Source organism: Alligator mississippiensis, chromosome 1 (genome assembly GCF_030867095.1).
Source record: "Alligator mississippiensis isolate rAllMis1 chromosome 1, rAllMis1, whole genome shotgun sequence".
In the NCBI taxonomy this organism is placed as follows: Eukaryota; Metazoa; Chordata; order Crocodylia; family Alligatoridae; genus Alligator; species Alligator mississippiensis.
This window is the reverse complement of record NC_081824.1, coordinates 355,550,268-355,562,436: the sequence shown is the minus strand read 5'-3', so window position 1 is coordinate 355,562,436 and position 12,169 is coordinate 355,550,268. Positions and strand designations below refer to the sequence as shown.

Sequence of the window (12,169 nt, the reverse complement as noted above, 5' to 3'; positions counted from 1 at the left end):
GATGATGGCAGCTGAGACCTCAGATTCATGGTTGCATAGAGTCTTGAAGTACTCCTTCTAGCATTGCTTGATATAAGAAGTTTGGAACCATCCTGGGATCGCAAAACATTTGGGCCATTGGAACATGGCCCATGGATGGATTTTATTGTTTGAAAGAAGCTTCTCATGTTATGTTGGTCAGCAAAACTCTGGATCTCCAACGCCTTTGCTTACCACCACTGGTTCTTGATGTCCTGTAGCCTCCTCTGAACTACAGTTTTGGGCAGGTGGTAAGCCTCTTATTTTTGCTGGTTGGAGTATACATTTTGCCAATGGCAGAACATGATTATCTTCTGATGGATAAATGCTAGGATTTCTCTCATTGTTCTCATCAAGCCAATCTTGGTGACAGTAAGTGGAGTATTCAATTGATTCAGTGCTTGCCTTGTGAATAACACTGTTAAGCTCTTCCCAGTGTGCCTTGATCTCTTTGATATCATCACATAGATCAGAAAGTCTCTCACTAAGGCATTGTTGAAGAGCGTCCAATCTAGCTTGGTCTTGGAGTAGCTTGATGTTAAATTTCTTCTGCATTCCTTTTGGTTGTTTACAATATTGTGGTGAAAGCTGCATGTCCTTGATTGATCTGACAAAATGGTGGTCCATCCAGCAGTCATCTGCACTTCTCAGAACTCGGATGATACAGACATCAGTATGATCATGAGCTCTGACAATAATATAGTCAAGAAGGTGCCAGTGATTGGAGCATGGATATTTCCAAGTGGTCTTATATTTGTCACTCGGTCTGAAGATGGTATTTGTGATGAGCAAGTCATGCTCTGCACATTTGCTGAGGAGGAGAATGCCACTGGAGTTGACTTTCCTGACCCCCTTTTTCCTAATGGTGCCACTCCAGAGTTTAGAGTGTTGCACAACTTTTGCATTGAAGTCACCCATGAGGATGAACTTGTCTTCCTTGGCAGTGGAAGTCAGGACTGTGTCAACAGCACAGTAGATCTGTTCCTTGTTGACTTCTTCATCATCAAGTGTGGGGACATACGCACTGATGACTGTATCATACTGGTTGTTACCGAGATTGAGATGGAGAGTCATAAGGTGTTTGTTAATGCCCACAGGGAGTTCTGAAAGCTGGTTGACAATTTTGTTCTTGATGGCACTGCCAGCCCCATGAATGCACCTCTCTTCAGGTGACTTTTCTTTCCAAAAAAAGTATAGCCACCCCCTTCTTTCAGCTGGCCTTCATCTGCCCAGCGGGTCTCACTTGGGGCAGCAATATCTATGTCATATCATACAAGTTCTCTAGCTACTATGGTGGTTCTTCTTTCAGGATGCTCGCTGTTTGGGGAGTTCATGAGAGTGCGGACATCCTATGTGATGAACTTCAGTACTTTATTTTGTTGGTTACAGCGATCCCACTGGATGCAGCAATCAAGCCGGGGGTTGGGGGGGCGGGGCATTGGGACAATCTATGTTTAGGACACCTTACCTAGCCCCTTCTAGCAAAGAGGATCCCAAAGAGGACAGCTCAGTCATAGCTGAAGCTGCTGAATTGTACTTCTGTCTTGGTAAGTGCAAAACCAGGGATCCTGGTTTTCTGTGATAAAATAAATCCCCAATTTTTGTTTTAAAAAAAGTAACCCTAAATCCACATTTCTCCATGATTAAAATGAAACACCACTTTATATCTATCTATATATATATTAGTGGTGTTTCCATTCAATCGTGGAAAAATTTGTATTTTGGTTACATTTTTTAAAACCAAAAATTGGGGATTTTTTTAAATCAGAGAAAACCAGGACCCCTGAAAATGACCATCACATGACCACCACCTACCTGTAGATTTGTGACTAGGGAATCTTGGAAATCACTGTTCCTTTCCACACTGCCACTTGTCCATCGCCACGGGACTTGATTTGTGGGAGATGCTAACATTCCTGGCAGGATCCTGCGCATGACATCTTTTAATATGGGGAAGCCGGTATGCAAGTGACAACCACACGAGCTTGACAGGAAGGAGCCCTGAACCCAGTGGCAAGAATATCCAAGACACCTGGGGACCTCCTGCTGCAGCCCTCATCCACCTTGACAGTCACAGAGAACCAGCAAGTCCTCAAGCATACCTGTTCTGTCATTGGGATCTTCAGGAGTTTGGACCATGCTTAGTCTAGGGCCTTACCTCAGATCTGTTCATCAGGGGAGACCCTACCAGGAGTACAAGACTCCAAACAATATAGCCCTTGGGGTTCACGGGAACACACAAGCCTCTCCACCATGACAAGGTTATGGTCCAAGGAGAAGTAAACAACTTATCACGTAAGATAAATCCCCCATTGTCCTTTTCTAGCAACATTAAGTGACAAAAGTGATAAAAGGGGAATTTAGGATGATGTGGTATCTGTTCAACGATTCTTAATAAAAGGAAAAAAAATAGATTGTTTCAGTAGAACAACCCATGAATTTTTAATATTTTATCTTGGGTATGATATCAAAATTTAAATCATTTCTAATGTTAACTAATTATCTTCACAGTAAACCATCCCTGTCTATATGTGCAGCGGTATATAGTTGTAGTAAATTAATTAACTTTGCTGTAAAATAGTACTTTAATATTTAAGTAATTAAGTGCAATGAAACATATAGGTTGTGTCAGGGGCTGCCTGGGATACAAGGGTACTAAAATGCAGGGGCTGCCTGCTGCCTAGCCCTGAACTTTAGCACCCTTGTGCCCCAGCCTGTTCCTATGCTGCCCAATGCTGCTACCAAGAACCCAGGGCTGACCCTCAGTGCCCCCTGCCAGTGTGGGGCTTCTCCATCCCTGCTCAAACCACTGCGGTCCTGGGCACATGTGTAGATGTTGCACCCAGGAGCACCTGACCCTGGCACAGTTTGCACCGGAGTTTATTTTTTCACCTTAATAGCTTGTGTAGATGCACCCAATGGCTGTGTCCACATGAGCAGAAATATGCATTTGCAGCAGCACAAATTTGTCTTGCTACTTTGTGTCACAGTGTACACCCCTGCACATATGCTTTGCAGTGGGACCCGTTGTCCCACTGCTCAATGTGCCGCTGGGGGGGGCACAGGTTGCACCAGTGTGTGGCTAGCTGGCAGGCAGGGCCCACATTGAGGCATTCTGTGCTCCAGCCAACCAGGAAGCATCATGTGGTGAAGTGTTGAGGAGGGGCTGCCTGTGGTGATGGCTGCCCCAGCATCCCAGAGCTGCCTACTCCCCCGTCTCAAGGCACACTGTGCACAGCCAGCCAGGGAGAAGCTGGCTGGGGAGCAGGGTGCCTCAGCACAGGGGCTCCATAGCATACAGATACATGGAAACAGGCAGCTCTGGGCTGCCTGGTCCCCCATCTCCACATTTGTCATGATGCATGCCACTTTGGCATGCTTTGCACTGCTTTTTTATTGGGGAAGGGGGTTCTACTAGGAAGTCCTGGTAGGAAATCATTTTGTCCCGCCATTGCAAATTAACGGTACTACACATGATTTAACATGAAATGCACACTGTTTGTGACACCACAAACTGCACATGCCTGCATGTCTGGATCCAGCCTATGGGTTTTCTAATGCCTTGTTTTTAAACATTGTCCAATTTATTTTAGGCAGTTTGAAATTAGGATATCTTTTAAAAAATATAAATGGGAGGGAAGTGCTTATGGACAATAAAATTAAAGGAGTTACTAGGGATAAACACCAGCATTTATATTCTCTTGTAGATTTGAATTCCTTGTGTGAAGAGTATATCAGCAAAAATTTATCCTGTAAGCAGGAGGTCACTCTCTTGGAAATAACTTGTCAGCAATAGAAGCCATCATAGAATGTATTTGCACCCAACAGGGCTGACAAATTATTAAAAAAAATAATCACAATTAATTGCGAGTTTAAAAAAATAGTCACAATTAATTACAATTTTAATCTCACAGTTAAACAATAATCAGCACCGCCCCACCCAGCAGCCTTGAGCCCATGTACCCTGAGGCTCCTCCCTGCTACTACCAACAGTGCACAGCTCTAGCCTTGACTCTGGCCTGCCCTGTGTCCACTCTGGACTCGCCCCGGTCAGAGCAGAACCTGTGCAAGCAGCCCCAACCCAGACCCACTCTGCACCTCCTCCAGACTGACCTGCCCACACTGAGCAGTGGCAGTGACCAGGCAGAACCTGCTACTCAGCGCAGAGGAAAAGTGGCCCTCCCCCTCACCACTGTTGGGCACTTCTTGCTGCCACTGCCAGAGCCCACGACTGGCTTGCCCTGTGTCTCCTCTGCACTGCCACCATTGCCCCACTTAGCAGCCCAGAAGTAGTGGTGACAGCAGCAGAGAGGAGCTGCAGGGCAGCCCAGGCACAAGCTCTGGGCAGTTGCAGCAAGAATAGCCTGGCAGCAGCGAGGGTGAGGGGGTGCTTTTCTCCCATGCTGAGTAGCAGCTTCTGTCCAGCTGCTGCTGCCACTGCTGCTGCTCAGTGTGGGCAGGTGAGTCTGGAGCAGGCATGGGGTCAGGGCTGTGCACACAGGTTCTGGCTGGTCCAGAGATGGTCCATTCTGCTGGTCAAAATGATGTGTGCAATTCATGCAATTAAAAAAATTAACACATTAATTTGTTTTTGCTTTAATTGTGTGAGTTAACTGTGATTAACTGACATCTCTAGTACCTAACCATCACTATGGATAGTCTTGGCTGTGCAAACCAACGCCAGGAATCCTGAAGGAGGCATCCCTTCTTTCCCAGTAGACTTCCAGGTCCTAGACAAAGAACCCAAGGAGTGAACTGTAGCCTTGTATGCCTGAGAAATTGCATGCATTTTGTGATCTAAATAAATGCAAACCAAAAATACTTCTTATAGGCTCTTTCGTTTGAGATATCTCCATAGAGTATCTCTTTCACTTCAACCTCAGTGTTTGAATGTGCTTATATTCCACCTCTGCTGAAGTGCCCTGTGCTGTATACCACACAGGCAGCCAGCTTTACTCTCAGCTCCCAAGTGAACCCAGGCTGTGGGCTCCTCTAGCACAGTGGGCAGTGCTGTGCTGTATTGCCCTACCCCTTGGTTTTGGGATAAGAAATGGAAAGAGAGATGGAAAGCCAGAGACCTTCACTGCAGTTGCACACAAAGAACTGGGGGGAATGGCAGCTGGGAGGAAGCCTGAGGGCCACAGATTGACACTTCATGGGCTGCATGCTGCCCTCAGGCTGTCAGCCTTGTCTTAGGATAAGTTATGGATAGACAACACCTACATCAATTTAACTCACACCAAGGAAGTATAGCTCCAATTCTTTTGTGGGAGGAAAGTGGGTAATTCTATATCTCATGTCAATTACCTTTCCTCACCCCAGTATGTATTCAACTCTGCTTGAAAAGATCTTTAAGAGCCACACTATTTTGTGGTAAGGTGAATACCATTCTCAAGTCCTTTAAGAGAGAACCGCATGATCATGCTCACTAAAGCCCCAGTCCTGAGAACCACTTTCACAAGCTTAATGTTTCTCACGAGAGTACCGTCTACTCAAAAGAATGACTCTCTCTTCTCAAAGTCAGCACATATATAAAGTTTTGTTCAATTCAGGCCAGATTCAGAGGTCAGTGGTATGCCACAGCCAAAACCTCACCTTAAAAATGTTCCAGAAAGAGCTCACAAATAAAACAGGAAGTTAATACTTTTATAAATGATATTGCAGATCTTATAAAATAGCTGTGCCTTGTAACTTTGTATATCATTATGATGTTTTTATAGATATTAATACCACAAAAAGACAAATTTTACAATGGTCTCAGGGTTTTTTCACGTTTCATTAATGCACTGTGAAAATGTGTGTCATTGTATAAAATATCATTAGATTATAGTTCTCTGTCTTGTAGGTAGCTATGTTGAAAGTACTGCCAGAAACACACAGCACTCCCACAAATTGCCTTTTTAAAACTAAAGAACAGCTTCACAGATTCCCTTGACACCTATTAAGTATGAGTTAATACTGCCTCCATGCCACCTACACTCCATCTCAGCATCCATTCCATAGTTATGAATGTCTATACTTTGACATCCTACATCTTTTCCATTTAAAAAAAAGAAAGGAAGAACAAACCTCTCTCCACTTCATAAAGGAAAAAAAAGCCTGTGCCAGGAATTGAAGCTTTGGTAGTCATCAATGACAATTTTACTTAATCTTTAAAAATCTGTCATTTTGGGGGGGGGGGGGGGACATGTAAAAACCTAATGCTTTTCTAATTAAAATAACTCTGACTGTACTCCACAGATGGTTTACTTTTACAGGAGTCTGAATGACATTATCATTTCAGTCTCAGATGAGAGTACTTTCTAGTCCAGAAAGTACTGAAGAGTGAATGGTTTAACAGAACATTTTAACCATTTTTCCCTTGACAAGGAGGAAACATTCTGTGATTACAGTGAGGGCTACAATAAAGAAAAGCTGCAGTCTCAAAAATTGTTTTGATATCAGACAGCACACTGCCATACACTTGCCAGACGATGAACAAAATGCTAACATTTTCAGTATGAGTACCATTGGTGAGAATTGACACTGTATGAAACATAGCGAACATAGATATTCTAGGTCAGCTGCAGAAGACTTGTTTCAAAGGTAGAAGATTAAGTTCAAAGCTAGACCTATGAAAAGCTTCAGCACTACTAAACTAATCAAATCTCTCAGGCCAACTTCTCCAACAGTTGATGCCATTTAAATGCCTACAGTCAGTAGATGGATCACATTGCAAAAATTGCAAATCTGTTTTTCTAAATATAAAAGTGGATATACCTCGGTCAAGCTTATATTAATTTTTTGTTCATATACAGACCTCCATAAGCTTCTTTGATTGTGTCTCCTAATAATAAACTCATCCAGTTTGAAATAGATGCAATGACATTACAATAATGTACAGCTAATACATTTACACATCAGGTAAAGAGTGAATTCTCACAGTATTTTTCCATGTTCAGTTCTAAGGTAAAGGAAAAACTGCAAAAATGTACTGAATAAGCTCAAGTAATAAATACATTACATGGAGCCTCTCTGCTCATTCAGTCATACATTTGCCTGAGAAAAAAGGATAAATTCATTGAGTAATCCATTTAGCACAAGCTATTAGAAATATTCATAATGTAAACAAGAATATATATGCTGAAGTTAAATCACTAAACACAAAAGGGATCTGTTTTCTACTTTATTATTTTTATTCTTTTGTTAATAAGGGTCCTGTAAGTGTTTCATAGTTTCTAGGGTCAGAAGGGACCTGAACAGATCATCAAATCCGACCCCCTGCCCTGGGCAGGAATGAGGGTTGGGATTATAATACCCCAGCCAGATATCTATCCATCCTGTTATTGGAACTGTAGGATACTTTTACACATGCTCTGGGGTTAGGGGGGCAGCACTTTAATTAGAGTGGCTCCAAGAGCCACTCTAATGAAAGCATCACAACAGCTCCCATATCAGCATCCCAACATTTAAAAATGGCAGTGGGGGTGCTTGAAAAAACGCTATTCAATGAGCTCTAGTTCAAGCGCCCCTGCCACCATTTTTAAGCATGGGGACACTGATACACAAGACGCAGAACGCTGCTGGAGTGCACCAATTGTCACACTCCAGCAGGCTCAATTAATTGAGTCTGCTCCGACATACAAATTCCAGTGTCAGAGCAGCCTCCCTGTTCTTGTATAGGTGTCCTTAGGGATCATTAAAATGCATCTTCTCTGCTTAGCTTTCAGTTGCATTAAAATAAATACAGGACTGTAGATAGAAAGTGTGGAAGGGTGAAAGCAAAAAAACAATTAACTTAATTTGAAAAGTCATTGGGAAGAATTATTATACAAAAGGATGCTTTTTAGGGAAGTAGTAGGATCAGAGTGCCATAATAATCTTACTTTCTAGGGAAGCATATTTTGCTCACATAGAATAGATCATTATGGTGGTTGTTCAACATATTTCTTCTTTAGTATAATAAAATAGTTTTAGCTTTATTTTAATTATATATATATTTTAAAAGATGAATAGTGAATGGCCTTTTCAAGACATATTAAAAAAATACATTTAAAGGACTTGTTTAAGGAGCTTGGGTTAGACAGGTGTCTCTTTTCTGGCTACTCTGGATGCCAAGTTGATAGAGTTACCTAATATACAGTTCTCAGATAGCTCCAGATAGGGATGGTAGTTTAAACAGGTGTGTGCCTAGCATTTCCTATTGGCCAGTTGTAGGTGACACCCTGCCAGTCCTTAATAGGGAAGTCCCTCTGTTTGCCCATTACCAGCTACTAATGACTAATTCCTCTGTTATTAATTTCAAGTAATTAACTCCAAAGGAATAATTAACCCCATTTTGCAAATAGAGCAATTATTGCAGGGAAAAAATACTTTTTATCCAAAATAAAGTGTCCGTGAGAAATATCTGGAATATCTAAATCATACAAGTAACAGCAGAATAGTTATCCTAGAATAGGGAAGTCAGTTAATTTTCATATCTAGAGATAACCTACATTTTTTAATATTTAGGTTTTTACAAACACATGGTTGGTAAAATGTCTCTCTCATGCCCTATTATGCATTTTTCATATAGTTTATAATAACACTTAATTTTTTTAATTTACTATGCTGATTGGATAAAAGAAAAGAGAGGATTTTTAGGAAACATTCTAAAATTGATGAGTAGTTTATATTCATCACTGGTGAAATTAAACAACAGATTGACAGTTGCATCCTCAAATCATAGTTTAGACAAATTAAATTTCATTTTCAAGGGCAAACTTTAGCTCTCAAATTAGTTGAGGCCCTGGGTCAACTGTTAGTTCAAAAATATCAATTGTCATGAAGCCAGAGGAACAGAAGAGTAGTGCAAACCGTTTCTGAATTTAAGTCTTGGAGTCCAGGCTTGATTTATATTCCCAAGTCTAACATAGTTTATTACATGTCTAACAGGAGTAGTCAGACAAAACATAGTTAATTGACAAAAGTATGCAAGTTTCCTTGCTAGTACCTGCCTCTCAGATTTATATTACAGTGAGTGGATATTGTACAAACTGTCCTAATTTTATGCCAAAAGAAGTCAGCAGTTTCAAAAGAGAAAGATAATAAATTAAGTGAAATAGAAGCTGGGAAGCCACTCATGATTCATTATACGGATGCAACAAATATCCACTGGCACGTATAGTGCAAAGCTTGCCAGTTTTGGATTTTTCATGAATTACATGCATTATCAATTACATAGAAATTGTAATGGGACCTGCCATACTAGATCCTACTAGTGAACTTTCATGTCTACATTTTATGTCCAACTATAGTGTTGGATATCTAGATGGAAGTCATACAACTCTTGAAATTATGCCTTGTTGGAATTATTGGGATACTGGGAAGACAGGAAGAAGGTGAAAACTTCTTGCCCTCACTAATGAAAGCTAATGACATAAAAAATAAGTGGTGCCAGTGAAAATCACTGGTGACCAGGGATCATGGTTTTCTCTGATATCTATCTATCTATCTATCTATCTATCTATCTATCTATCTATCTATCTATCTATCTATCGCGGTGTTTCATTTTAGTCATGGAAATTGGGGGTGGGTGCGGGGGGAGGGCATTTTACCAGAGAGACCAGGATCCCTGCTGATGACAAAAGTTGAGGAGGCATCTTCAATCCAGAGGAGAATCAGAATATCAGACAAGATGACATGAATGACCCTGGATATTTAAGTAGCAGAAGCCTTTACCATTTTCTCCAGAAATGCAAAGGTAAGACAAGATAAAAGCATAAGCAATATGTGCATCTTTTTGGTAGGCAGACACTGAAGATGTAATCCCAATCTTATTCAAGGAAAATAGGGTTCTTCAGTTTACTTTAATAGATTTTGGATCCAGCCCCTTCAACTGCACCTATATTAGCAATCTTTGTCTACTTTACCATCAGTCCAGCAATAATGGAAGCTTCTTGCAGAGAGAATTTGTGACATTTGTACTGTCACATCCTAGGAAGGCCAAGGAGAAGACAGTCTGATACCATGTTCAAAAGAGCTTTGTGTGGCAGATTTTGCTAGTCCATTAACTTGACGTACATAGCTAAAATTCTTTGTTTTTGGAAAGCGCTTGAGGATGAGAAATGCAATATAAATGTAAGGTTATATTACTGTTTTTGTTATATCCATTGTTAAAGAGGCGTATAGTAAATGGAAGCTCTGAAATTGTAGGTTTGTTTCATCATTTATGTACCATTCCATACCATTATTATAGATATGACTAGCACAACATTATAGTTTCAACTATGTAGTCAGTTTTACATATGCTTACATGAACTAGCTATAGACTTTGCTGAAATTAGGATAAAACATACATTTTTAAGACAATTCTGAAACTACCCTACAGGCCTATATTAGTCCTATATTCTCACCTGTGTATCTGTGGTAGGTTAAAGAACATGCAATGTAAATTGCAATATCTTGTGAATTTTCTCCAATTATAGGTTTGGGGGATAATTTTAATTATTTGTACAAATGTTATAATTTCTATTTTATCTGCCAGTTATATGGGTGAAACTCCACAATAAGTGTTTTCAGTGAGTTGGGCTAATATATCTGAGAACAGGAGCTGGCCTGTAGATTATAAGAATACAAGGTTTGGAAGAGTGCTATGCAATTTTAGCTGCATGTGTGTCAGCTATTAAGCATAGAAGATGAATAGCAAGTCCAGCAGTGAAAGGAACTATACTCTTCACTATATGTTAGCTCTTTTGGTGATTGCCTTTTTTGTTGCTAAGGAACAATAGAATATTTCTTCTATAAAGATCCTAAGAAGAAAAGCATGATAAGGTATCATGTAATTAACTGGTTAATTGCACAATTATCTTGAGACCAGCTAAACATACAAAGTAACTATCATAAAAAAAATAACCAGCTATAAAGTTAGACCACAAAAATGTGTACTAACTTTACAGCTGGTTACTATTGATCTTTAATTTGCAGGTGTAGTAGGGTCTCCCCTATAGCTGGGACCCCCATCAGCTAACAGGGTTCCCAGCTAAAGGGTGCAACCCCTGAGCCCTGGGGATTGTGGCTGCTGCATTTCCCAAGGCTCAGGGGTATGTGAATCCCCCTGGCCCACATGGAGCTCTAGGGCCCACCTCATGAGGCACAACTGGGACCCATTGCCCTAGCAGCTGTGGGGCTCTTGGTCATGGCTGTGCATGGCACCTGTAGCTGGGAGCCCCCTCAGAAAAAGAGAGCTACCAGCTATGAGTGCGTGCTTCTTGCTGATGCAAGGGGAGCCCAGGATCAGGCTCCCTCTACACCAGCAATAAGGTGCAATTGGATCTAATACACAATCATGCTTCCTGCCATGAGTGTGTGGTGTAGCAAGAGGCATAATTGTGTGGATCATGCATTAGATCCAATAGCGTCTTTACTTGCATGTGTTGAGTGGACCTTGCTTATTACTTGCATTTTCCAAGTAATCCATTGCTTTTAAGAAGGCATTTTGTAAGGCTGCTAGAAAGGAAACTTTGAAAGTTGTGCATAAACAAACTTTTAAGGATATCTGATCATTTGTGTGTCTTCATAAAGTGCCAAAACTAAGGTGTTTCCTTATAAACTTGTTAGCAATATTGTTCAGTGAAAGGAGGGAATAACACCAGACAGAATATGTATTATTGGTATTCTGCCATACTTTAGGTGCTGAACTAGTCTTGAGTCTTTGCTAAGTGATTTATGTACTGTTGTTATTTACCCAACTTCATTTTAGCCCCTTCCGTGGACAGTGAAATTTTCCCTGTTGTTTTTTTTTTTTTTTTCATAGATAGGAGTCCGAAAAGTGTTTCTAAAATATTGGCAAGCTGACCATCTCAATGATTTGTGCCTTCAGCTGCAAAGGAAAATTATAACCTGCCAAAAAGGTAACTATTACTAAACAAATATTTCTGAACTATAATTTGTGTACACTTGAGTGAAAAAAAAATCTTATGATAAGGGGATTCTCTCCTCCTTGAGAAGTTATTATATTTTATATATTTATATACAGTTCCAATCCTAGGTGACTGATTATGCAGATTTTAGAAGACCAAACTAAGGCTATGTATAAACATTACACTTAAGTCAGTCTAACTAGGGTTAAACTTACCTAAATGCTGAACTTAGTTCAGAAGGTTAAATCCAGCAAGAAATGATTGCCTGATTT

At 40.6% G+C, this 12,169-nt stretch overlaps 1 protein-coding gene across 3 annotated transcripts in view; it reads left to right on the top strand.

Annotated features, from left to right (window-relative positions):
- MYO16 (myosin XVI) overlaps nucleotides 1-12,169 on the top strand; it is a 662,110-nt gene that overhangs the window by 543,123 nt on the left and 106,818 nt on the right. For all 3 annotated transcript variants that reach the window (XM_059721092.1, XM_059721091.1, XM_059721093.1), the window contains one exon: nucleotides 11,792-11,888. In XM_059721092.1, coding sequence (XP_059577075.1) covers nucleotides 11,792-11,888 — 97 coding nt within the window. The remainder of the gene's footprint in view (nucleotides 1-11,791; nucleotides 11,889-12,169) is intronic.